Here is a 27,192-nt window from a genome sequence, read left to right on the forward strand (position 1 = left end):
TTGCTTTGCTGACAGAGCCACAAGGCCTACTCCAGACTTGCGCTTGAAACTGGATTTGGGCTGAATTTGGCCTTGCACTCTCCCAGGGGGCACCCGCTGAGGGGTGTTTTGACCAGGTGGGTGTATATGACAGATTTTATTTTTCACACAGATCATTGAAAAACATGCAGGACACAGTCGGAGTAGGGTATTTCGGGAGGTGGAGACGCTGTATCAGTGTCAAGGAAACAAGTGAGTATAGTGTTGGGTTACTTGCTGCTTCTCTGGGGGGATGCTTGGCTGCAGAAAAGGAAGTTATTCTTACCATCTCCTGACCCCAGCAGTTAGCTCTCACTCTTTCCCCCACAACTGTGTATAACTCCTTCCATCTTTCAATGTTTAGAGAGAGAGAGAAAGAGGAGAAGCAGCAGCAGCAAAGAAGCTGTCTTCTATTTCGGCTGAAATACTGTACATATCAGGAATTTATGCAAGTTAGAAGAGCAAGCAATCTGAATCAGTGGCTGCTTGGGAAAAAATGGGGTTTTATTTCTTTCAAGCGCCTGTGGAAAGCAGGCTGACTGAGTGTTGCCTAGTAGAAATCTGTAGGGACCTGCTTTAGTTAATAGACGAGGATGATGAGAACTGTTAAGACTATTTGGGCTGTTTTCTGTTCCTAGCATATTTACATACGTGCAGCTACTACTAAGGGTCCTGAAACCTTGTTTAACACTCGTTGCTTGATAACTGGGCCAAGGTGGTCTCTAGCCCCATCTTAGTCTACTCACCACCCTCTCCAAATGAATGGCTCTCCCACTGTGGCTTTAAATCAGGGTGACCTCTAAGATGCCGCTCCCCCCTCTCTCTCCCTCCATGGCAGGGTCAGCAGGGAGCCAGTGGCCAGTATTGATGGCTTTGTCATTAAGCTTGGAGGAAGGGGGCTGCTGTTGATTTAACTCCAGGCACTGCCTCTACAATCTTCTTTCAAATTAGGCCATTTGGCCATCTTATTCGGACACCTTTTTGCTAGTAAACACCCGGTGTCTCCCAAAATGGTCAGCATTTTTTATGAGGGACAGATTTTTATTTTCAGCCCTGCAGCTTCTGAGTTCAGCATTACAGACTCTACTTGGTTTATTTTGTTCTTTAAAAGAAAAAAAGCCCCCAACACCTCCAATATCCAGGCTGGTGGCTTCCCTACTGAGTTACAAGACGACCTTGTTGGCAGAGCGCAGTAATGCTCAGGCAGGCAGAGAGCGCTCACCGGGGAAGGCCACAAGTGCTACAGTGGCCGGGAACGCGGCCGTTTCATTAAGTAGCGCTTAGCAGTTAGGGTCTAGCGGTGCCCACGTTAGGCCCCAAGTCTATTTGACAGATGTTTCCATTTTCTCCAGGCAATGTAAATACTGCCCCGTGATTTATGGGCAAGAGGGAGGGCAGGTAATTATTTGCTGCTTGCCTCCAGGACACACACCTACTATTCAGTGTTATTAGCTGCAATTGCTTCCAGTCGGCTGCAGATTTTATTCAGTTTAATGTGACCGGGACTTTTTTATAACTCTACCTAGTGGGTTTTAGGGTTGGGGTTTGACAGCACAGACTTGGTGAAAACACCAGAGACTAAACATTATGGAAAGATAAGGTGACCTGAATCTTGCTAACACCATTGGCTACTTCTCAAACATGGGGTTTTAATAAGCATTCTGATTTCAAGTTGATTTCTGCCCTGTTACAGGGCATTGGTTTTTGTTTTTGTTTTTTTCATTGTGTATTTGTAAGTGGGCTTCAATATATAATACTGTTTTCCCTATTTAAGGAACATTTTGGAGCTGATTGAGTTCTTTGAAGACGACACAAGGTTTTACTTGGTCTTTGAGAAATTGCAAGGAGGTACTTACTGTTGAGTATGTGTTTGGACTTCTGATTAAGACCCAGGGCGGTGATCATCCATCATGAATCCCAGAGACTTCTAAAACGAGTCAAGCTAATAAAAAGGATGAAGGACTTAAAACTGCCCTTGATTTGGGAGAAGGGAGGCCGGAGGGAAGGATGTAATTAGCATTTTGCAGAACTCAGAATGTCACCTGTGTGGACTTCTATAAATGCCTTCTCATTATAATAGGACTCATATATAGATACATTTAGTCATCAATTTATCAATCCATTGTTTTGACACATTCACTATTTAATGAAGTTAATTATGGGGTGGGAGCTCTTGCATTCATTGTGAAGTCTAAAAAGGCTCACCAGAAGGTGCCATCTTTCAGATGGACAGATGCCATTCTCGACCATCACCACCATCACCCACACACATGATCACCGGAATATATATTTAAGTTGCTTTTCTGACATAGAGAAGCCCTTTCTCTCCCCATCACTCACCCAGCCCTAGGAAGCATTTGCAAGGTGAAGGTTAGGGAGGATGTCTGGAGCCTAGTGGAGGGCTACACGGAGGGGTTTGGTGGTTAAGGGAGCTCCATCACTTACTAGCTGTGTGACCTTGAGCAAGTCACATAATCTTTCCCAACAGTATTCTCTATATCTGTAAATAAGGATAATGACAGCACCTACCTCCTTGGGACACTGTGAAGATTAAATGAGATAATTCATGTGAAATGCTTAGCTCAGTGCCCCGTAGGCTCTAAGGGTTCAATAAATGTCAGCTGTAACAATTGGGTATGCTGGGGGCTATCTTAGAAGTGTGTAGAGTATTACTCGCCACTCTCCCTTTTAACAAATTTGAAAATAAGAGACTCACTACAGTAGAGCAAGCCTGAGACCTAGCCAAGAGCCAGTTTTCTCAGAATGTTCCACAGCGTGTTGGGATCCTTTGATTGTTTAATCTGGCAAGTGAAAGATCTTTCATCCCCTCCCCATGACAAAAACCAGAGATAATAAGTAAACATGTGCCATTTTTAGGATACAGAGATGACACCTTCTGCCCAAAAATACTGGCTTCCAGTGGTGAGCACAGACCACATGGAGCCAAGCCATATGTTCGTGCCTGTGTCTGTCTACCCCACCCCTCCCAACCACACTAGCACCGTGAATTACCTATCTGAGATGCTTGATGCAGCCAGGGTCATCAGTAACTATATCACTTAGAGCGCAGCTCTACTGAGGGCAGACTCAGCGGGTAAAGAGAGTGTGTGGTTGGCTCAGGAAAACCCATCCCCCCAGGAGTCAGACCATAGGTCCTGCTGAGGAGAAGTCTGCACAGGCTCCGAGACCTGACTTACTGGGCTTGGGTCCTGATGATGCCACCACTTCCTGGTGTATGATCTTGAGCAAGTTGCTTAACCTTTTTTGGCTTCAGGTTCCCCATCTATAGCTGTGTAATGGGGATGACTATTTTGTACATCTTGTACAATTGCAGTGAGGATGAGATAATCTATTTAAAGAGTATCACATAGTGCTTGGTATATAGTTAACTACCCAGTAAATGTTAGCCATTGCCAACAAAATAATAATAATAATAACAATAATAATAATAAATGGGAAAGTTCGGGGGGAAAGCCATTTTTTTCCCTTTTACTAGACCTTTACATAACGCGTAAAGGTGTGGCTTTTCCATTTGAAGGCATGTGCTTTTGTTTGGACTGAGATCAGATGCAAGGGAGGAAAAGTTCCTCTAGAGAGGCCCCCAACCCCGTGTGGATTCACTTTTAGTTCTTTTCAATTTCAGAAGCCGAATCTGCCCCAGTGGCATTAATATTTTTTGGTCACTTAAATGGTATTCTCTCTCCCTTCTGTGCTCATCATAGACAGGTACAGAAGATAGGCTTTCAGTTCTGTTTGGTCCAGTTTTGTGCTGGTACCTGCTCTGTGCCAGGTACCACACTGGTGCTGGACATTTAGCGATGAATAAGCCTATGTCCCCACCCCAAACTTTTGAAAACTTGGCCTCTGAGAAGTAACACTTACTAGAGCCTGAAAGGCATTCTTCTGTGTCCCTCTGCTCTCCAGGCTCCATCCTGACCCACATCCAGAAGCAGAAGCACTTCAACGAGCGAGAAGCCAGCCGAGTGGTGCAGGATGTCGCCGCAGCCCTTGACTTCCTGCATACCAAAGGTTAGCCAGGCCTTGGCCGTGGTGGGTGGATTGGGCTGGTTGCCTCTGAGGACCAAGGGAGAGGGGCAGGCCAGGTAGAGGGCTCGGCCAGGAGCTGGTACAGCTAGCAGGCCCACCCACGAGGGTGAGGGGGCAGGCCAGGGTGGCTTCTAGATCTCTAATGTGAATGGTGGGTAGATATGGAGCTATTAAGCAGGATAGGGATACAGGAGAAAGAGCAAGGAGTAAAAAAAAATGAATTTCATGTTGAACAAGGTATGTCTGAGTGTGTGTATGTGAATGATCTTTTCCTTTACTAATGAAGAATGCAAAAATCATGCATAATATGACCTAGACTCTAGTATAAATATTTGGGTATTATTCAGTCTAGTCTTTTAAAATATATCACCTGTATCTCTCTTTTCAAAATTGGCATGGTAGTATATGTGTAGTTTTATATCTTGTTCACAATAAATGGGAAATGCATTTTTCTGTTAACATGGTGAGTTTGAGGTATCTGTTGAACATTGTGTAAATAGCAAGCTGCTATTGTTTGAATTACACTTCAGTTTACAGTTCCTTAGCTAGAACTTTTGTAGTAAATTAAATATTTTTGCGAATTATATGTTTTTGCATTTCTTGAAATATGTTTGACTATTACATATGTTTTTAAAATTTGCCTAACAGCAGTGCCATGGCAAAAATGAATTCTGGCTTCACCTTTTTACCAGCTGTGTGCTCTCTCAGTAACAATGCCTACCTCCTAGAGCTATGGTGAGAATTAAGAGAGATAATAATGACATCATCAACAGTAGCTAACACTTACGTAGCGCTTGTTATGTGCCAGGCACTATCCTGGGCCTTTTATATATATTGATTCGCTTACATAATTGTGTGTCTCTTGTGTATGTGTTGTATACTTATAACATATACATATATAGGTGGAGCATAGTGCCCGGCACATAGTAGTTCTTCAGTAACATTTCTCTACCCCTCCTCCCCGCCAGGCAGAGGCATTTTTACTCCGCATACTGATTCCCTTAAAATTACGCACTCTGCCTGGCGGGCGTGGGGGTGGAGCGCATGCCCTGAGGCTTAGTTCTGCTCCCTTCGCTTCCATGGACGTTGGCCAGCCTCATTGGTTGTGAGCGCTCAGGTCCACTTGCAGGCATGCTGCTCCCGCATCCCGCTATGTGCCAGTGATAACTGTGCAGACTGGTGAGGCATGTGCCGGAGGGGAGGTTCACCAGTCCACCTCGCTTCCTCCGGTGGCTGAGGAGAGTGCTCCATGCTGACGCTGCCCAGGTTGGGGGCCTGACTTGCACATGGGATGAAAATTCCTAGAAGGGGGTGTCTGTACTTTGCACAGCATGATGAATAGCAGTAGTTCTGTTTCTGAAAGCTGGGATGCATGTACGTAACACCTGCCTGACAGAGATTTACAGCTGCTCCCCAAGCCGCCTCTGTAGATTGCAAAACTGGGTCACGCTTTTTATAAGATCCATACCTTGGAGGGGGGTAAAGGCGGGTTTTTTTGTGTGGTTTTTTTTTTACCAGAATGCACTACAGGGAACAGAGGCTGGTGGTGTCTTAGGAGTTCTGAAGTGCTAGTTAACATCTAGCTGGCCAGCTGCCCATGTGACTAGAAGTTGGAGGTGATGAAAAACGATTTGCAGCTGAATTTGGCTGTTTTCTAAATAACTTCATGCTGGAAAGATGAATTGGGCTAGAATGGGTCAGCCTGAAACAAGTTCCATACTTTTAAATACTGGACATACTGCAGCTCAACCTCTGGGAAATGAACTGGAGCAGTTCGATGGCCGGTGTGCTCACCGAGGCAGGCCCACTATTACGGCCTGGCTCTCAGTTCGCAGGCCGGGGGACAACGGGGCCATCGGCACCTATTTGGAGAGTAGGGCTCCACGTGTGGCTCGCGACCCTTCTGTGGGAGCACTTGCTGTAATGGAAAATATCTTTCACTTTTAGCGCGGCGAGCTGCAGCCCAGCTCAATTTGTGCAGCCTAGACGTAGTCGCTCTGGGTTCTCATTCAGTTAGGTGACTGATGAAGTTACTTAGCCTGCTGGAGCTCAGGTTCTTCTTCCCTAGTGAAGTGCCTCCTGCTGGGGATCTAGAGGGCTGCCTGAGAAGTTGATCAGCAAGGGAGTTGTAGTGAAGCAGAGTCTGCTTTTCCCCATTATTCCACGAATCCTCTGCTGCTTCCCAGTACTTCCAAGCAGTAGCCGTTTGGCTTTTGCTTGACTTTACAGCCCTCTATCTCTGCGCCGTACACTCTGCAGGAGGAAAAAGGAATGGGAGATTTCTGTGTCCGCCACTAGAACACCATGGCCATGAGTTGGTTCTTTGTCCCTGTCTTTGGTTAGAAGGGGTTTGCCCCCAGGTGCCTTCTTGGCCAGGTCAGCAACTTTTAATGCCTCACGGGGTAGGCTGTAAATCCGCAGTCTCCTTCAAGGAGGTCTGACCAAAATACAGGAGAGGTTTCTCTTAAGAACAGCACCCTCGGGCCAAAGCAGTCCTTGCTGAGCTTCTGGCAGGACTGTCTTGGACATGCAGAGCAGGTGAGAAGGGAACCAGACAAGCTTTGGGAGACTTGTTAACTAACGCTTGATCCTCTGAACATTCAGGGAGTCCCACGGAAGGAATCATTTTTTTTTGAATCGGCCACACAAGAAGAAATGAGGTAGAGCAGTCCCAGCCCCCTGAGATGCTCTTAAACAAGGCACTAATTATTTCTTCATTGCTGTTCCAAGCATCGCTGTTTGCAGGGCTCTTTGCTGTGCTTCGTATTAGGCTGCTTATTCTGGGTTGTCAGTGCAGTGCTGAGAGGTAGGCTGGCTGGGATTCATTTAGCCCTTCTTATCCCTGACTGACTTCTAAAGCTTCCACTTCAAAAGAACTTGGAGAATCAACTGTGCTTTTGGTTTGTGTTTCTGGTTATTTCTGCCTTCTGCAGCTCGTTGATTTTTTAATGTACCATAATTGGGAATTAATCTGCGAACAACAGCATTTGGAAAAAATTAATTGTGTGTGGAATGTTTGATAATCAATTGCATATGTTAACCGTTTCTTTGCTCTTTGTCATTTCAGGCATTGCTCACCGCGATCTGAAGCCAGAAAATATATTGTGTGAATCTCCAGAAAAGGTACTTAGGGCCTGATTTGGGATGTCACAGTTCATACTGACTCAGGGAAGCCACCCTTACTTTCAATGTAAATCATTAGCAGCTCTCTCGGCCTCAGGTACCAAGTTGAACTGATTATTATAGGCACATGAGAATATTATACCTAACGTGTACTGTTTCTACATCCCAAGTAGGGCTAATCCTTGGCCCTTCTGTGCTCTTTATCAGCAGATTGGCTTAAACCTGAGTGTTTGTAAAATATATGAGACCTGCACAAAATGAATGTTTTCTAATCCAATGCACCTACCTTTAGAGCAGTAGATGTGAGTCAGACAGCAACTCCATCTTACATCAAGCAAATCTCTGCCTGTAAATGATGTTTATGTTATGGTATATATGCCTGCTGGTGTCCACCACTAGAAGTGATAATTAGGAAGCAAGTTCTTGAAAAGGGTTTCTGCTTCCATTTTTATTTCCAAAGGTGCCCATTAAAAAGAAGACATTTTTACTTGGTGTTGAACAAATGCAACCTATTTTAATCTTTATCTTAATCTACTAGTAAATGGAAGTGTTTGCATCTTCATAGCATGTATGAATTTGACAAAGTCTTTGTTTGTTAGGGGGGACTTAGGCCCAGGTGGTTTTGATGGCCCACATTCCTAGCTGTGTGTGTATACATGTGCATATACATGACACACGTGTCTTGGTCTGGATTAGGGGAGAGCTCATAAAGAAGGAGTGGCTGTGAGGGAACATGTGAGTCAGCCTGCTACTTACAATGCTTTTGTGGGGAATAGAAATGTATTCATTCAAATAAATCTTGTGACTTCCTGTCAGTGGCTCTGGCATAAAACTTTATAATTTATCATGATTATCACTATGGTTATTATTAATAATTATGTTTAACATTTCTTGAGCACTTAACATTGTACCAGGCACTTACACTTCTTTTATCTAGTATTTATAAAATCTCATGAGGTAGACACTATTATTATATTCATTTTATGGGGATAAGGAAACTGAAGCTTAGATAGATTTAGAAACTTGCCCAAAGTCACTCAGCTGATAAGTAGTAGGGATTAAAACTAAGGTAGTCTGACTCCAGACTCCACTGGTGCTCTGAACTACTCTGTCATAGTGCCTCTGGTTTACAGTGTACTTTCATGTCCTTTGTTTCATTTGATCTTCATGACACAGGTTTGTTGCCCCTTTTTATGGCTGACGTTAAAATTAAGAGAGACTGAGTGTAAAAAGGCATCATCAAGAAAGTGAAGAAACAACCCACAGAATGGGAGAAAATATTTGCAAATCATATGTCTGATAAGGGTTTAATATCCAAAATATATAAAGAACTTCTAAAACTCAATATCAAAAAGACAACTTAATTTAAAAACGGGCAAAGGGCTTGAAAAGACATTTCTCCAAAGAAGGTATGCAAATGGCCAGTAAGAACATGAAAAGATGCTCAACATCCTTAGTCATCAGGGAAATGCAAATCAAAACCACAGTGAGATACCATGTCACACCTACTGGGATAGTTACAATACAGAAAATAGAAAATAAAAAGTGTTGATGAGGATGTGGGGAAATTGGGACTCTTCCCCATCGCTGGTGGGAATGTAAAACGGTTCAGCCACTGTGGAAGACAGTTTGGCAGTTCCTCAAAAAGCTAAGCATAGCATTACCATAGCACTCAGCAATTCCACACCTGTGTATATACCCAAAAGAGTTGAAGACAGAGACCTGAACATCAGTGTTCATAGCAGCATTAGTCATAATAGCCAAAGCTGGAAACAGCCCAAGTGTCCATCAGCAGATGAATGGCTGAACAAAATGTGGTATATCCATATAATGGAATATTGTTCAGCCGTAAAACAGAATGAATTTCTGACGCGTGCTACCACATGGATGAACCTTGAAACCAGTATGCTAAATGAAATAAGCCAGACACAAAAGGACAAATTTTGTGTGATTCCACTTATATGAAATATCTGGAATAGGCAAATTCATAGAGACGAAAAGTAGATTAAATGTTACTGGGGCTGGAGAGCGGGGGAATGGGGAGTTATTGCTTAATGGGTAGAGTTTCTGTTTGATGTGATGTGACAGTTTTGGAAAAATACTGGTAATGGTTGCCCAACAGTATGAATGTAATAATGCTATTGAATTGTACACTTGAAAATGGTTAAAATGGCATGTTTATGTTATATGTATTTTAACCACAATGAAAAAGAGAAGCTAAGTGAAAAAGAGAAGAAGAAAGCTAGAATGTAAGGCAGAGAAAAGGGAGGGAGGAAAGAAAGAGAGGTGGGAGCTGCAGCAGGTAAATGGCGAATGGGGACTAGCACTTTTGACTCGCTCGCTGTGCTACTCCACCACGCAGGCCGTTCTCATGCATGCACACAGCACCTCCCACTCGGCTCCAGAGGTGACTCACGCTCTCTGCAGTCTCGGGTGCAGCATCTAGTCCCAGTGGACTGGGCTGCTATGTTGATGCTGCCTAGAGTGACCAGCCATCCCAGTTTGCTCGGGCCTAAGGGATTTCCTGGAATGCAGGACTTTTCGGTGCTTAAACCCAACAAAACCCCAAGTAAGCAAAGACAGGTTGGTCACCCTAAGCCACCTGAGGTGCTCAAGGGTTTTATGCAAAACTCCTTTGCCCTGCAGTGAGTGAGCTACAAGGAGTCTTTCAGGAATACGTGCTAACTTCTCTAACTTCTGAGTTGCAACCTACCTTGTTGGCAAGAGTTCCACAGGTTTGCTCCTTGTCTTATACGAAGTTCACAACCACAGTCTGACCCCATGTAGTGCACACATTTTCTCCTAGTCGGGAAATAAGGAAAGAGCATGGAGAAGAGGACACCTTAGGACAAATCCTCAGGTGATTTCTAGTTCACTCAAGAAGAGGAAACATGACTGCCAGGTAAAGCTGGGCTTCATTGTGGCAGCCACACTGTGGCAGTGTACCCACATAGTCACGCTGTCTCCTCACGCTCTTTGGCTGCTCCTATTTGTAACTTTGCTTCCTGCTTTCCTTTTCAGGTGTCTCCGGTGAAAATCTGTGACTTTGACTTGGGCAGTGGGGTGAAACTGAACAACTCCTGCACCCCCATAACCACACCAGAGCTGACCACTCCAGTATGTATGGCTGGGCACCTGTGCCCTCTCCTTCTGAGCTCCTGTCCCTAATGCTCTGCAGACCAGAACAGAGGGCTAAGGAAGGGAAACCGAGTGTATCTGCTGCTGCCTGAGTTGTTGTTTGGCCTCACTTCCTATCTTGACAACCACCCCCATCCCCCACCCCACCCCTGCTTAGGTGCTAGTGGAACTGACATTAGAGCTTTCAGTTTGGGGTGGGTCCACTGCTCATGAGGAGACAAATTATATCCATAAGAACAGGCTGAGCCCTGACTCCTGACCCAGGTGAAGACAGACACTACTCTCAGGCCCACCCTTTTGCATATGAGCATGTGGACAGCTCCCATTCCCATGGCGGAGTCGGGGCGCATCCACCTTACGGTGAAGGTTAGGGAGTGTGGCCTCTGTGGCAAGAACTGAGAGGTCTTTGCACGTAAGGGCCTGGCTGAGTTATCCTGTTGCTTCTCTCACTTCCCATTTCCTGCTCAGATGGTGCTGCTGGGAGCTATTTCTTCGTAAGACATCTCTCGTACATACTGGATATACTATAATTATTATAATTCTTTTGAGATTTGCACACTTCAAAAGTGAGTTTTCCTAATTTTTTTTTGGCTGCATTGGGCCTTCGTTGCTGTGCGCGGGCTTTCTCAAGTTGTGACCAGCCGGGGGCTACTCTTCGTTGCAGCACGCAGGCTCAGTAGTTACGGCGCACGAGCTTAGTTGCTCTGCGACATGTGGGATCTTCCTGGACCAGGGCCCAAACCCATGTCCCCTGCATTGGCAGGCGGATTCTTAACCACTGCGCCACCAGGGAAGTCCCTAATAATCTTTTTTTAAGACGTTTTTAAATATGCCCATGTCTCATTCTAAGCAACATTATTAGATATGTCTCTGTATTAGCTTCTGCTACACTGAGCTACCTTATTCTCAAAGTCATTAACTCTAATTGCCAATAACAAAAAAAATGTCCTTTCTCCACTCACCATCTTCCCATCCAATTAGTTGTGTATGTTGCAGGGCTGGGGGGAGGGTTGCCTCCTGGTGAGCCTGAAATAATGAAGAGGGAAGCAAAAAGAGTTTGTTTTGTTTTTATCAGCAGTCTTCCATGCAAGTATGGGAGGAAGGAATCCTGGATTCTTGACCTGGGTTTGCCACTGATGTGCTTGAACAAATCCCTGTCCCATTCTAGTCCTTGGTTTTCCCATCCATAAGTGGGAGAAGTGAGGAAATCAGCTTTGTTCTAAGAGCTCTCCTAGCTTTGATGGTCTCTTAATTCTAAATTCTTATTCTTCCATGCTCAAAGCTAGCAGGGAAGCTTGGCAGGACTTCACTTTAAGAAATCCTTGCTGGGCTTCCCTGGTGGCGCAGTGGTTAAGAATCCACCTGCCAGTGCAGGGGACACAGGTTTGATCCCTGGTCCGGGAAGATCCCACATGCCACAGAGCAACTAAGCCCGTGTGCCACAACTACTGAGCCTGCGCTCTAGAGCCCGTGAGCCACAAGTACTGAAGCCCGCATGCCTAGAGCCTGTGCTCCGCAACAAGAGAAGCCACCGCAATGAGAAGCCCGCGCACCGCAACCAAGAGTAGCCCCCACTCGCCGCAACTAGAGAAAAGCCCGTGCGCAGCAACAAAGACCCAACTCAGCCAAAAATAAATTAATTAATTAATTTATTTTTTAAAAAAAGAAAGAAATCCTTGCTTTATGGAATTGGCTCTCCTGCCAAGAGCTGTGCTCCTGGTACATTGAAGTACCTGCTCATTGAGTGACTGTTTACAGAGAGCCAGGGCAGGGAGAGATTCCTGGAGCTTCTTGACCAAGGGTCTCTGCCTAGTGGAGAAGGACCTGAGAAGATAAGAAGGTGACCTGGAACTAACTCGTCCTGTGGATTGTGGGGAATGATAGGACTCAGTTTACAAATGTCCAGTGGCCCAGCTTTTCTAAGTGCCTGCGTGGCACCAGTCAAGCTCTCTGGCTCACTTTCTCGACAGCTTCTTACTCTGCAACTCCATCCTCTTGCTCAAGTCCCATTATGGTCCCCTGCCTGTGACTAAGCCTCTCTCTTCTCTGCCATTTCCCCCTCTCCACCTCTGGCCCCGCCCAGTGTGGCTCTGCAGAATATATGGCCCCTGAGGTGGTAGAAGTCTTCACGGATGAGGCCACTTTTTACGACAAGCGCTGTGACCTGTGGAGCCTGGGTGTGGTCCTCTACATCATGCTGAGTGGCTACCCGCCCTTTGTGGGTCACTGCGGAGCTGACTGTGGCTGGGACCGGGGAGAGGTCTGCACGGTGTGCCAGGTGAGCACAGGGCCTGCTGGGAGGTCAGGCGACTGGGGGAGGCCAAGCAGGACTGGGCTTGGTGATTGTGCCTGATCTGGAATGGGGTGTATTGTGCCCTTCCCTCTCAGTCCAAGAGCAGCCACCAGATGAGATGGAGATCATCAGGCCCTCAGCCCAGAGAGGAGTTCAGGGGAGGATTGTTAGAGAAGATCATTCCTGAGCTGAGTGAGTCTCAAAGGAGGAGTCTGGCCCCCTCCAGGAGGGGAAGAGAGGCAAGAAATGCAAGTAGAAGGAACAGCACGAGCAAAGATAGGAGGTTTGAAACAGCGGTGTATGTCGAGGGAGGAAGAGGAAGGATAAGGATGCTGGTGGCGGGAGATGAGCCCGGTCATCTGGATGGAGGGCCCTGGATGAAGGGCCGAGGAATTGGGCATTGTTCTCTAGTTGACATTCCTCACTCATCACCCACCTGGCCCTCCAAGTAGCATCGCCATCCCACCCACCCAGGGCGTTCTGTGTGGTTGGATGATTTAGGGGAGGGTGGGGATTGGGGAAGGGACCCTAGTCTGGGAAATACCCAGGCCACTAGCTGCAGGTGCAGCTGAGGTCGATTGGACCCACGTGATCAGACCATGACAGGCACATCCTGCCCATCCCCTGGCCAGTGTGGCCTCACTAGGAATCTTCTTTACCTAGAACAAGCTGTTTGAGAGCATCCAGGAAGGCAAGTATGAGTTTCCTGACAAGGACTGGGCTCATATCTCCAACGAGGCCAAAGACCTCATCTCCAAGCTCCTGGTTCGAGACGCGAAACAGAGACTGAGTGCCGCCCAAGTTCTGCAGCACCCGTGGGTGCAGGGGGTGAGTGACTGGCTGGGGGGGTGGGGGCGTCCACCTCTTCAGGGCTGCAGCAAGGCATGAGGAAGCTCTCACACCCCAGTGGCTGATCTCAGCTGGAGGGAGCCAGATGGCAGCTTCAACCCCTGTGCACGTAGAACTGAACTGACCCCTGACCTAACCCCACACCGAGCGCCTTACAGATGTCACTGACTCGGCTCTAACCTTGGCCACAGACTAAGCCCCAGGCGGCCCATGCCCCTCTGGAATGGAAGAGGCCTCTGGGAGATTCTCCGTGTGCGTCCCACTATTGGCAGAGGCACACAGCGGAGGGAGCAGCCTGGATGGTAGCACCATCCCCTAATACAGAAATTTCATTAGCTGAGAGCGCGCAGAAACAAGGCCTTTCCACCCTGCTTGCTGTGCGGCTGCATTGGGGGCTCATAGGTTCCCCTTGTGCTGCTGGGGTCTGGCTGCAGCTTTCCTGAAAGGCAAAGGCTGGTGTTTTCCCCAAAGGAGGGCTCCAAGTCTTCACTAGAAAACATTTTTAACCATCCTCCTCAGTTAATCATGATACCAGACCTCTGTCCCTCCAAGGGGTCTGCCAGACCTCCTGTGATTTACTGTGTCTCCTTGGGCTGCCAGTCCCTAGCCAACCTCAGTGGCCCTGACAGTGGAAGGAAGCAAGCGTTGCCAGCCCGTTACAGGTGGGAACCCAATCCGTGGGTCTCCAAGTGGCTGATTCCCAGCCACCCAAGAGCTGCTGCAGCCACCCAAGTGCTGCACCACTGAGCGCTTACCACATGCCAGACACTGGCAGTAGTGGGAGGAGCGAGACCCAAGCCCTGTCTTCGTGTTCTGATGGGGAGAGGGAACCAAGGGAATGAATGATAGGATAGTACGACAAAAGTGTTATCAGAAGTGTTCAGGGCACCAAAGGACAAGGACCCACCTCTGCTTGGGACAGGGGTTGGGGGGCAGCAAGGAATGGGGACTGTCTTATGGGGGAAGTGACCCTGGAGCTGGGTCTCGGAGGGTGATTAGGACTTTGCCAGGTAAAGAGAGGGCTCTCCATGCAGAGGCAGCTGGATTGGGGGCTGTACCTTGCTTTCTGTCTCCTTGGAAGGTCTGACCCTGCAAGCACGCATGGGCAAGTCCCTGTGCTGGGCCCGAGCCTCTGGTAACCTACCCACTCCGCTGGCTTGGGTGGGGGCAGCTCTTGAAAGAGGGAGCAGCGCTTACCCACACATCTGTCCTTCCCGTTCTAGCAAGCTCCAGAAAGGGGACTCCCCACGCCGCAAGTCCTCCAGAGGTAAATGCTCCTGCTGCACTCCACACCCTTCCTCATTTGGCTTTGACTTTCCCCTCAAGCTCTCAGCCACACTGGGGCCCATCCCCCTGTGGGGGACGGGGAGCCCATCTCTAGGCTCAGGTGTCCTCTTCCTGAATGGGCTCCTGGCCTCCCTCTCCTCGCTCCTCTTCCTTGTCTCCCTCTACACTAGGTCTGGCTCCCTCTCTTCTCTTCTTCCACCTGGATGGCTTCCCCTGCCCCAGCATCTTTAAGATCCCGCCTTAGGCTGTTTGCAGGAGAAAAACCTGTTCTGTGGATCCACATGAATCCTAACTGGAAATCACTATTTACAGCCCGAAGCATACCAAGGTTTCCTTCTACTGCTGCGGGTTGGTGAAAGTAGCAGGAACCTGGGGCCTTGTAAGGCAGAGGGACCAAGTGTCATATACACTACTAGACAAACAATAATAATGGCCACTGTATAGGAAATACTTAACCACCCGCCAGGTATCGTACTAAGGGCTTTACATATATTGAATCTCATAAGCTTTACGATACATTTAAAAGAGAGGTGCTCCTATTGCCCCATTTTATAGATGAGAAAACTGAGGAATAGATAAATCAAGTTAACTTAAGGCTACACAGTAGCCTAAGGAGTGGGACTTTGAACCTAGATGTGTTTGACTCTAGTGCCTTTTAACACTAGATCATGTTCCCAGTGAGCACTCCCTATTCCCCAAGGGCCAGGGCTAAATAAAGCCTCATGGGAAGCCCTCTGGGAACCAACCTCCTGGCCAGTTTCTGGGAGTTAAACAGGCAAGTATTACACCTTTATAGTCACAGTTCATTTGAGCCCAGCTTGGGTTCCTCCCTGATTCTCTAGAGCTGCATCCAGATGCCTTGAGGCTCCAAACCTCAGATCCACCTGAGAAAACTGATTCAGCAAACCCAGAGTGCCCGTTACATGCTAGCCCTGAGCTGGGTTCTGGGGACACAGACGTAAAGGCACAGCCCCTGCTCTTGGAGCCCCCTGTCCTGACGGGGGAGAGGGATGTACATGGGTGAGTTTCAAGTGCCGTGACCCTTCCTCTGGTAGAGCGTGTGCAGGGCTCAGAAGAGGGGGCTCTGGATGGAAGGCGGCGTTTGTCCCAACTCTTAAGTCCAGAGACTGTCCTTGAGGCTCAAAGCCTTTCCAGCCCCAGTGAAGTCAGATTCCAAACCCATGCAAGAACTTCTTCAGAGAGCAGCCTGTGCCAGCTCAGAAAAATCCAGTGGGAGCATAGAACCGCAGCAACTGGTGCGGGTGTCGAGGAGCTAGCTGGCGGACCCCACTGAGCCCTGCCTCCCTCTCTTCTCTGCTCCCCCCATCCCTGCAGAAATAGCAGCACAATGGACCTGACGCTCTTTGCGGCCGAGGCCATCGCCCTTAACCGCCAGCTGTCTCAGCACGAGAATGAACTGGCGAAGGAGTCAGAGGCGCTGGCTGAGGGCCTCTGCTCCGTGAAGCTTTCCCCTCCCTCCAAGTCACGCCTGGCCCGCCGGAGGGCACTGGCCCAGGCAGGCCGCAGTGGAGACACGCAACCGAGCCCAACACCCACAGCGCTCTGACCCACTCCGGGCCCCAGGCCTTGCCCCACTGGAAACCTGTGAAGGGCCTGCTCTGCGGCTCCATCCAGGCCTTTTCATCCACAGAGGCTCTCATCCTCCTTTCCCCAGAGTCCTCAAGGAAAAAGCTTTTTCCGAAGGGGTTGTCTTAGAAAGGGAAACTATCACTTGTCACTTTGCATAATCGCCTGCAGCAGAGACATCTCTTTACTGGGCTCCTGCCCACCTGCTCACCCGCCTGCGGATCGAGGATCCAGCCCGCTCTCACTGGCTGGGGCTGCGACCTTCAGGGAGCCAGCCTTGAGAAGCGTCAGTTGACAGAGGCTCTTCCCTCTCTCTGCACTGTCACCCCCCTCTGGCAGTCCTTCCACCTTCCTCTGTCCTCCGGATGTCCTCCCCCTTGGCTGAGCGAAGCCATCCCCTCAATTCAGGGAAGGGCAGGGAGCCTTCTGCATTCAGGAAGCCAGATCAGTCTTCCAGTCGATAGCGCAGAGAAGCACATAATCTTTCTTTGCCGTGACCAAAATGTGCCCGTCATTTATCATCCTCTTCCTTGTTTGGGATTGCTGCTGAAGTCAGTATTATTTTGTTTTTTACAATGTTTGGCATTTTTTCTAACCGTGCTGTTCCGACAAAGATGAGACTTTAAACTCCCACTGTGAGCCCATGGACTTTCCAGAGCTCTTAGGGTTCACTCTTCTCTCCTGAATTTCCATGCATTTGGAAGGTTTTAATGAGCTATTTCCTATTACTCTAACTGGTTTTAAGCTGTTCAGATGATGAGTGACTTAGAGACCAGTGTGTCTGCTGCTTCCTTCCTAGAGCCTGGTGTGGAGGGCAGCGCAGGTCTGGGGCACTGAGGAGCTCTGTGCCTGATGTGGAGCCAGTCCGGAGGCTGCCCAGCCACCCTGGTCTGAGCCATGTGGTGCCTTCTGCTGGGGAGCTGATAGCTGAGCATCAGCTGAGCTGCTTAGTTATCTAAGAAAATCGATTTGCATATGTCAGATGTTTTTACAACACAAGGATGCTATTATGCATTGTGCTTATTTTAATAAAACTGTTTTAAATTCTAGTGCCTTCCTGGTGGTCCTTTCTTCACCTGCAACCCTGAGGAGGAGACAGGCCTTCTAGAGAGGGGCTGGGTCCAGCCGAGGGGGGGTGCCCCTTGTCGAGACCTCTGAATATAGCACTTCAGAGGATCCATAACACAAGGTGAAGGAGAGATCATTGCTTCTCTTTTTTAGGTGAGGAAATGAAATTCATCAAACATTTGTCAATCTCCTTTTCTGTGCCAGGACCCAGAGATAAGTGGGAAACAGCCTCTGCCTTTTAGGATCTCCCTATCCAGTGGAAGAGACCGTGTCAGCAACCATCACGCAAGCTGGCTTCAAAAAGCACTTTAACAGGCGTGCCCTGTACCCAACCCAGCCCACCCACCCAAGTGGAGCAGAGTCCCGTCTGTCTGAAGCAGCACTAATCCTTTCTTGAGGCTCCATCGTGTGCCTGGGACTGTGCTCGTCCTGCCAGAGTTAGCAACAAAGAAAAATGGCGCCTCGATCCACAGTCCTCATGTTCTTCGAGCAGAAGGCTTCTGTGCGCGTTGCCTTGGTAATCCTCAGAACCAGACTCAGAGGACTGTATGGGGAGCGCCTTTAGAAATTCCCAAGGAGGTGGCAGAGGGAGCTCTGAGTGTCAGGGCAGAAGACTGGGCGCTGCTGCCAGCTTTGCTCCCTGGGGGAGCAGAGAGCCGAGATGGGGTGCGGGGCTCTTCCCTGTGGGGGCAGGTCATGGGCCAGGCTGCCAGGTGTTCTGCACCGTGAATCCTCCGTGTCAACGAGGACATACTTTTTGTTGATGGTCCTTCCTTTGCAGGAACCCTTACCATCCTCCCGTCCCTTCTTCATCTACCCGGTGTGGGATGGGCTGGATAAATTGGCCTGCAGAATCTGAGCCTTTTGACCCAAAGTCTCCTTGTCCCTGGGGACTGGGAAACAGGGTGTGACTTTTGTCTCTGGACTCCAGCCGCACCCTGGTCAATCCTCCAGGTTGGCCCAGCAGGGATGTGACTTACAGGAGCTTCCTGGACCGAGTATTCCACCCATCCCACTCCCCAGGTCCACCTGGCAAGGCCTCTCTCATCCACAGCTCTGCTTAAATGCTACTGTGCCTACTTCGGTTTTGCTGGCATTATTGTGCACTTACTAAGTAACAAGTACTTTCTGAGAAGCTCACAGGTATTATCTCATTTAATTCTCAGAGCAGTTATATGAGGTAAGGTGCTATTTTACCGCCCTTACCATGAAAAACCAAGCAGAAAAAGGAAAAAAATAGTTTGCCCACAGCTGTAGAGCTAGGAAGGTAGAACTGGAATTCTTTCCAGAGAGACCTGATACCCAGAGCTGTGCTACCTGGGTTCAAATCCCAGCTCTTCCACTTACTGGCCTTGGGCCCTGGGCAAGTTACATAATCTCTGAGGGTCTCAGTTTGTTAAACCAAAAATTGGGGAGGCTAGTGCTTACCTCGTGGTGCTACTGTGAAAGTTACAAATTAATGAATGTAAAGTGTTTAGAGCAGTTCCAAGCACACATAGTAAGTGCTCAATAAATATTACAGTAGCCGTGATGGTTGTAGTTACTTTTATTGTTGTCTCCTGGGGCAGAATTGCTCAACTGGGCCCCAGTGATGGAGATGAGGAAACCTTTTTCTTGGCTTGTGTGGGTGGAAATGTGTCTGGCCTTTCCACACGGGGCTGGTGGCCTCTGGCCCTTTGTGGGATCCTCCTGATGGCAGGCTGCTCTGTCCCTCTTGGCGGGGGTCCCTGTCCCCACGGGGCAGCTGTTATGCCACGGGAAGAGCCAGGTTGGGGGCTGGGGCCCTGGGTCCTAGTCCTTCCTCTACCACTGTTCACTAGGTGACCTTGGGAAGTCCCTTGCCCTTTCTGGGGACCAGGCCATGTGCCTGGCTCTGCTGGGCAGAGGCAGACGTGCTGAGGGAGGCTCTGGGGCCTGGAACTGTGGCAGCCAGAGCCCCAGCTCTAGGGCTCACGTGCGGGCTGCCCTTAGGAGAGGGCTGGAGTGTCCTGGACCTCGGGCTTCTTGCCTCAAATCCAGTCTCGGCAGGCCTCGGCCCCAGCCCGTCCTGATTCAAGTGGACCCTGAGGACTCCTGTCTGAGCTCCGTCTGGGGGCTCAAGTACAGGGATGGAGTCTTTCTCCCTCCAAGTGTCCACCTGCCTGAGCTCTGAGGGCCCCTCCTCCCTTCTGGTTGACTGCCCCTCTCCAGATCCAGCTCGGTGAACAGCAGTGCCCTAGTCCCATGCCAACTGCTCCAGCTGCTGAGGTCTGAGGGGAGCAGCGAGAAGCAAGGTCCCCCCACGGCTGGCACCCTTGTTGCCATGGTAGCAGTTGCCTTGGAAGCCACTTCCCTGACTTCAGCTTCCAAACAGTCCGAGAAAGCTGCCTGTCCCCCAGGGGATCAGTGAATTAATCAAGCTCTTTTCCAGGGTCCTCACCCCTCAAGGAAAATAAACAGAACTAAACCAAGCTGAGGCCTTTTCACCCACTCTTCCTCCCCACCCCCATGCCACCCTTGGACTTGGTGCTTCCGGGAAGGAAAGAGCATAGGCAGGCACCCTCCAGCCCTGGCCTCCCTGTCAGACAAAGAGATTTTGTGACAGAATTCAGCAGTGACTCACGGCCTAGCCACACTCTGGATCCGGGGGCCTGGAGGACCGAGGCTTCAGCTAGGAGGGCTCTGAGCTTGGGGATGGGGAAGTGTGGGGTGGTCAGGCTCTAGAGCCTTGGGCTCCCATCTCATCCATCTGTGACAGTAAGCTCATCACCCAAGGGCAAGCATGCACTTTCCTTTTCAGAGCTGGTACGGCCAGTATTGAGGAAAGAATTGGCAAGTCTCCCTCTCTACATTTGTAATCAACAGAGGAGCAGGTGTCACAAGTTTCCAGTAGCCTTTAGTGACACTCCTGTCATGCGGGAACGACGCAGGCCTTGACTGATTCTTCTGAACACCATGTCTCCCTCTGATGATGGGGTTGCCAATTCCTCCCACGTCAAATAAGATAATTTAGAGATGTGCTAGCGTACTTCCCAGCTGAGCGGGGAATCTGGACGTTGGGTTCCATCATGGACTCTGAAGCCGTCCTTCCACCTCCCCATGTCTCGGTTTCCCCATCTGTTCTGGAAAGGAGCTGGGAGGTTCTGTGATCTTGTAACTGATGGTGGCTTAATGTGTCTCTCCTCCATATGCTCTGCTCTGCCTCTGTGCCCTGAGGGATTTACAGTGTCAAAGGAAAACTCTAATTTAGAATTTGTCTCCAGCTTTTAGAAGTCAGGGTGTTCTGGAATCTGAAACTCACAATGCACAGGCATCCCTGACTCTGGCCCCTGCCATCCCCATCCCCATTCACCAGATGAGCAAAGTGAGGCCCACAGTGCAAGGTTCCCACCTCGGAGATGTGGCCGGGGAGCCTCTGTTTTGCTGATGGTGTGGGAGCGTCGCCCTCAGCCTGACAGCAGGAGAGGAGCCGGCACAGGCCCTGCCCGGCCAGAGTTATGCAGACACTTAATAGGGGCCAGGGGCGTTGTGGAGGGTGTTCAGGTTCCCAAAGCTTCATGTCTCAGGAACACATTTTCATGGACAACTGTTTTGATGGCTCCTTCTAAAACTAGTCAGTGGGGGATAAATTATGTGTGACAGAGACATGGGTTGTCATTTGATGCCTAATTAGAGGAATAATCAGACCTCATCCTGGCGAGAGGCACAGGGGACGTTGGCAGCAGCAGCTGTGGCTGGGATGCCCACCTCCAGGGCCTTCCTCGTATGGGGGCCGGGAACATGGCTCTGGGGCCCATCGGTGCTCCGCGGTCACCCCTCCTCTCTTCACACCTTTGAGTTCACACGTGTCCCCGCCCAGGCCTCACTCCAGCTTCCTGACAGGGCCTTCCCTCAGCTGAAGCTCAGTCAGATGACCCTGGCCTTCCCAGGCCCCTACCCCCAGCCAGGAAAGCCTCCTGTTAGAGACAGAGGTCCCATGGTGCCCGCGGCCCTCCTCTTTGCCAACCCGAGGTGGTCGTACAGGTCCAAGCCCTCCCCGAGCTCTGTCCTTGTGTCCAGAAGCCCAGCCCAGGTGCCCTCTAGCCATTCAGTGGTGCTCACTCCCTGAACCTGCCCTCAGGGGGCTCACCGTCTACAGAGGAGACAGAGCGTAGGGACAGGTGGCAGGCACTTCAGTGTGGGGATGCAGCCACTCAGGTGCCATCAGGAATGGCTCTGCAGAGCTGGGGCTGCCCAAGCAGGGTCCTGCAGGATGAGGGTTCTCCAGATGGCAGAGGCCAGGTACACACTCAGCAGAAGGGCTGCAGAGGAGAAGGGGGGGGGCGGGGGCAGGAGGAGCTGTGGAGGCAGGTGGAGGCCAGAGGCCTTGGGCCTGGCTGCATCGGACGGCAGACATGGAGGGGAGAGATGGGAGATCCAAAGAGAGGCCAGTAGGGCTGGTGATGGGACCCTGGGAACTGTGTTGATTCATTAAGGGCCAGAGAATGCAATTTGTGATGGCTGGCACTGGGGTGCGGGGCCGGGCTGGGCTGGGTTACCGCTGCCCGGCCTTGACTTGGTGGCTTCTGCAAGTAGGTCAGACAGGCTGGGCAGAGCTCAGCCCGGAGGTCAGGAGGCACCAGCCTTGTCCCCGTCTCCTGACCCCGACTGCTGACACCCAGCCCCTGCCAGTTCCTCTTCCCAGCCCTAGCCCCCTAGCTTGCATGTGTTTCCTCCCACCCCTGCACCCACCACTGCTCTTCCCTGTCAGCCCCCCGCCAGGGATCCCAGGGCAGATGGAAGAGCTCACCTTCTCAGCCCACTGGCAACTGAAAGGAAGCCTACCTGAGGAGAAGAGGGTCGCCTGAGATCGTCCTCAAACTAGGACCTCTCAGCCCTGCCTGGGGGCCCAGAGGTTGATGGGAGGGGGGAGGAGGGGGGAGAGGTGGGTTTAGTGAGGGGACTTGGAAGGACCCTCTCCCACTCCTCCTCCTGTCCCCGTCACTGTTCCTGTCTCCTGAGCCTCGTCCAGGTCTCCTTCCATGCCTCTGTCTCTGAGTCCCCAAGCAGAGGCCCCCAGGTGCACCTCCAACCAAAGGGACAGCAGAGTGGGTCCTGAGCATGTGGCCAAGGAGTCTCCTCACATCTCTGGCTGCCGAGCCGCATGTGAAGCCACCCGCTCATCCTGCCCCGTCCAGGACCAACAGTGGAACCTGGGCTGACTGCCCTAGTGGGCCTGTGGGCAGCAGCTCACATTGCAACCTCATAAATAACTCAGCACCTCCTGCTGCCTGCATCTCTGAGGAAGCCACATCCTCTGGACCACCCCCCCCCTCCCACCTCCATTGCTTTAAACTTTAATAGGCCAAGGCTCAGTGGCAGCTGAGCAGGCTCCAGGGAGCTGGGGCAGGAGGTCCTGGGCAGGGGAGCTCGGGCTGAGCTCTCCCGAGAGGAGGTTGGCAGGGGAGGACCCTGTGGGGCAGTCCCAGCTCTCCAGAACTCTGGCAGCCAAGGCAGGATGTGACCAGGCAGAAGTCCCGAGAGTGGCTTCCAGCTTCAGGGGCCTTTAGGGGAGGAAGAGTAAGCTGGGGCGACCTGGGAGAGATCCTAGCTAAGACTATTGTCGGATAGGGTTGCAGATAAAGCCAAGGGTTACCAGCCCAGAATCTTACTGCCCAGAAACTCCCTCCCTAAAGGTGGAGCTCCAGCAAGGAGACATCCAAGAAGACTGAGACCTCCAGGGCTCTTCAGGGGAAAAGGCTCCGCTGGCTGGAGACTGTGCCCCGGGTGGGCCTGCATGGACATCCCCATCAGCAGCAGAGACTTTCGCTGCCTGCAGCTGGCCTGCGTGGCCCTCGGCCTGGTGGCCGGCAGCATCATCATTGGTGTCTCCATGTCCAAAGCTGCAGCTGCCGTGGGCGGAATCTTTATTGGTGCCGCTGCTCTGGGTGAGCAGGTGCTGGGCTCGGAGAGGGAGCCGGGACCATGGTCAGGTGAACGAGAAATGGAGGGAAGGGCTGGGTCATCAGGAATTTGGTTGGGGAGGATGGAAGCGAGAGGTGTGAGCAAGGCAGCCATCGGGGGTATGGGGAGGGAGAGGGAGATTGGGGTGAGATTCCCACAGCACGCTGCAGGGGCCAGGAGATGTGGAGGAGGAGCTGGCGACCACTCCTCTTGGGCTGCTCCAGCTCTGGCTCCCAGTCCCAAGCCCTGGGCTCTTGGGTTAGTGTTGGGACTCAGAAGCCTGTTGGGGCTGAGTTGATGGGGGACAGGTGGAAGAGGACAGAGTTCTCTGTGGGGCCCTCCTTGAGCCAGGACAGGATCCAGCTCAGAGAGAGGGCTTCCTTTTCTTTTCCCAAATGTCCCAGCAGCAGGTCTGTCTGTCCAGGCATCTATCCGTCTATCTGGGCCAGTCCCACTCACCTCCCCACAGTGGTGTTGGGTACCATCCCTCGCCCCACTCCACCACCTGGGCCACAAGCAGAACCAGAAGCACGAGGCTGGTGGGCTCTGGGCATCTGTACCTGTGAACTCAGGCCAAGGGCCACAGACCCTTAGGAGTCAGCAGAGCAGGACCCACTCTTCTGCTACCCCCTCCCCAGGTCCGGGTGAAAAGGAGCACACTGAGGAGCACCCCCAGTCCTGCCCTGGGGGCCCTAGGGGAGGGGGGGCATCAGAGAGTTGGGGAGTGTCAATGGGCCCATTTCCAGCCAGCTGGGAAGGAAGAGAGCCACCTGCTCAACACCCGGGCAGTGTGGAGCCAGGGGCCTGGGCCTTCCCAGCCTGTAGCCCCTTCCGCAGAAGGCACTGCTCCCCAACCCCTTCTGGGGCCGGGTATTGGGGAACCCCCGATGCACACACTCACAGGCTGCATTTACACACCCACAGTCCCAACCCTGCCACTCGGGTTCCTCCCATGCTCACCCATAACCCACCCCCAGGCTCACAGCCCACAGCTTCATGCAGCTCAAACTAAACAGGCTCCCTCCCCATCACGGAACCCCTCTGTGTCTCTCTTCTCAGGGCTCCTCATCTTTGCCTACCCCTTCCTGAAGGCTCGGTTCAACCTGGACCACATCCTGCCTACGATAGGTGAGTCCTCTCCCCGGCCCCCAGCAGACCCCCTGCCAAGGACTGTGTGAGACACTTTGTTTGTAAGTCTGTGGCCCACTCTGCAGTGGAGCCGAGCCCACGTGTGTCGCTGGTACTGGCTGTGTGTGAGACCTTAGGACCCTTGTACAGCTCCTCTCCTCTTCTCAGCTCCCCACATACGTGCTCCCATCTCCATCAATCCTGTGGGGCTATGTATCCCTGGGTCTCCCTGGGACCCCCACCTCCTTAAAAATCTGCCACCTTCTCCTTCCAGGGCCCATTTCTCCCACCTTCGCTCCTCTCCCCAGATCAGCTCAGATCATGTGGGAGATGTAAAGGAATGTAGTGGAGCAAAGACAGCAGCAGGGATGGAGAGTAGACAACAAGAAGGACCTCCCTTCCCAAAGCTGGACTTGATTTGAGAATGGCTTGGTAACCAGGGGGCTTGGGGTGGTCTCATCCTACAGGGAGCCTGAGAATCCACCCCCAGCCAGGGCCAGACCACGGGGAAGGAAGATCCAGCGCCAATGGTAATAAAGAAGGTAAGTTCCAGAAATCCCAGAGTCCATCTGCCATCTTCCCCCTCTGGGTGCACAGCTCTGTGGGGCCCCAGAGAAACCTTGAGGGAAGTGCAGAGGGGACTTCTCCAATCACAGGGAGGCAGCAGCATTGGGTATTTCTTCCATGAGCTTAGTCAAAACCCTTCTTGCTCCCAGCTGAGCTCAGCTCCTCTGGTCCCCAGGGTTTCTCTGTCAGGCCCAGCATGGCACCACACTGCCCCCTTCCCTCCCCTAGGCCCGCTTATTTTCTCACTCTCCTCTCCCATTGAGGAATCCAACTCTCAGAGCTGGTACCTGAAACTGGGCATCTCCCTCCTCCCTCATCCCCACACACTGGAAGATGCCAGAGCAAGAGTTTCTCAAAGATGCCACCACCCTCAGGGTCTGCTGCCAGTGGTAGTGCCTAGTACTCAGCAGAAGGTTCCATTCCAGACACCGTGCCAAGCACTTTACATATGTTAATTTGTTTCATTCTCAGAACAGCCATATGAGGCAGGTGCTGTAATTAGCCCCACTTTATATATGGGGCAACTGAGGCACAGGGAGGTTACGTGAGGCAGCCGGGAAGTGGTGCGTCCAGAAACCAGGCCTTCAGCCCCAAGTCCTGCCTCTTAACACCCACACCATGCTGCTGTCCTCCAGAAGGGCCACTCTGACCATCCGCGCCTCCCTCCCTCCCCATTCTAGCCCGCTCTGACCCCGGGTCCCCCTGGGTGGCTCTGACCCGGGACCTGCCTACTCAGCGAGCCCTGTCCTGGTCTCTCCCGCAGGAGCCCGCAGCAGCCTGTCCACCGTGAGCAGAACGCTGGAGAAGCTGAAGCCAGGGGGCCGGGGGGCTGGGGAGGGCTGAGGCAGGGGCTGCCGGGCTGCCCCCTGCCCTGCCCTCTCTTCCCACCCGCTACCCCAATCTCAGAGCCTGCCTGCGTCCAAACCAGAGATGAACCAGGTCCTGGAGATGCCAGACCTGCTTTCACCAAGGTCATTGGAAATGGATTCCCTGTGGTGGGGTGGGGCCTGGACCACGGTGTCTCTGGTTTCAAGCTCTTGACCTGGATTTTCTCTCTGAACTGCAGCTCAGCTTTCTTCCCTTTTTGATCTACTGGCTGGATCTTCTGGAATTTGGGGCCCAGTGATACCCCAGTCTCTTGCTCCAGCCTGGCCAGGGAAGTGAACCGCAGGCTCACAGGAACCACACCGGGTCTGGGCCTGGCCCTGGGCCTCAGGAGCTCCCTGGCTGCATAGAGGGCCTGGACCAGACTCCCCTGAATATCAAAAGCTCCAGGCAGCTGCTCAGGAACGGGCCCTGAGCAGCAGTGACCCAGACAGCGGCATAGCCTAGAAAAACAAAATGGTCGCTGCCTTGACAGGAGCCCAGGTGACGCACGGGCCTGGAGGCTTCCAGGAGGAGATGTCTCCTGAGCTGAGCCCTGCGCTGAGACTCTTGGGGATTGACTCCACTATTTAAGGCTTTTCATGATCTGACTGCAAACAAGACCTCCAGCCTTCCTCTTCTCCCCACCCTCTCACTGCTCCTGAACCATCTAAACATGTTCCAGCTCCCAAGCCTTGGCTTGTGTTCTCCTGGATGCCCCCCACTCTGCTCCTCTCTGCCTATCAAATCCCCCACGCTTAAAGGCCTCCTTCCAAGTGTCCCCTTAACCACAATGCCCTCCTCATCCTCTTCCACCAGCCTCTGTCTCCCTCTCTCGACACCCTCCAGGCAGGTTGAAGTCTTCTTTTTCACAAAACAGTTATTAATCCTGTTTAAACCTACTGTCTATTGCCCTTTTCCAGTTACCATCAGGGTGCACAGTAAGTGCTCAATAAATGTTAAATGGCTTAAATTTAGTGGAAAAACAATTCCCTAGGCTTTCCCAGGAGAGCCACTTCAAGGCTCCACATATGTACAGGGTTTGGAGCCAGGCTGTACAGGAAACATTGCTCCTCCCTCCATGCCACCCCTCATACACTTGCGACCTCAGGGTGAAGCAGAGTTGTATGACCTCTATGGAGACATCTTCTCCATGTGGCCTCTGTCCTGGTCGGTGAGCAAAAGACAAGCTAGGAAGAGTCTCATTCTTCAAGGATCAGTGCAGATGACACCTCCTCTTGGAAGCCTCCCCCTGACTTCTCTGTGCTCCCACAGCCCCAGGGCTCCCCTCCATCACAGCC

At 51.3% G+C, this 27,192-nt stretch overlaps 2 protein-coding genes across 7 annotated transcripts in view; both read left to right on the forward strand.

Moving 5' to 3' along the window:
* The window catches only part of MKNK1 (MAPK interacting serine/threonine kinase 1), a 43,295-nt gene extending 24,389 nt beyond the window's left edge, over positions 1 to 18,906 (forward strand). For 2 of the 6 annotated variants that reach the window (XM_061184259.1, XM_061184263.1), the window contains 9 exons: positions 152 to 231; positions 1,793 to 1,866; positions 3,943 to 4,047; positions 7,133 to 7,188; positions 10,210 to 10,305; positions 12,410 to 12,604; positions 13,283 to 13,447; positions 14,692 to 14,735; positions 16,091 to 17,234. In XM_061184259.1, coding sequence (XP_061040242.1) covers positions 152 to 231; positions 1,793 to 1,866; positions 3,943 to 4,047; positions 7,133 to 7,188; positions 10,210 to 10,305; positions 12,410 to 12,604; positions 13,283 to 13,447; positions 14,692 to 14,735; positions 16,091 to 16,322 — 1,047 coding nt within the window. In that variant the 3' untranslated portion in view covers positions 16,323 to 17,234. Of the gene's footprint in view, positions 1 to 151; positions 232 to 1,792; positions 1,867 to 3,942; positions 4,048 to 7,132; positions 7,189 to 10,209; positions 10,306 to 12,409; positions 12,605 to 13,282; positions 13,448 to 14,691; positions 14,736 to 16,090; positions 17,392 to 17,614 lie in introns of those variants that run through there. The other 4 variants (XM_061184261.1, XM_061184262.1, XM_061184265.1 and 1 more) reach the window with 4 other exon arrangements.
* A 4,259-nt stretch (positions 18,907 to 23,165) lies between these two features.
* On the forward strand, positions 23,166 to 25,870 carry KNCN (kinocilin). Its single transcript, XM_061186628.1, has 3 exons — positions 23,166 to 23,316; positions 24,928 to 25,002; positions 25,791 to 25,870. The coding sequence occupies exons 1-3, from the start codon at positions 23,166 to 23,168 to the stop codon at positions 25,868 to 25,870; spliced, it is 306 nt and encodes a 101-aa protein (XP_061042611.1).
* The last annotated feature ends 1,322 nt before the right edge of the window (positions 25,871 to 27,192 follow it).

This window comes from Eubalaena glacialis, chromosome 3, assembly GCF_028564815.1.
Source record: "Eubalaena glacialis isolate mEubGla1 chromosome 3, mEubGla1.1.hap2.+ XY, whole genome shotgun sequence".
Lineage (NCBI taxonomy): Eukaryota > Metazoa > Chordata > Mammalia > Artiodactyla > Balaenidae > Eubalaena > Eubalaena glacialis.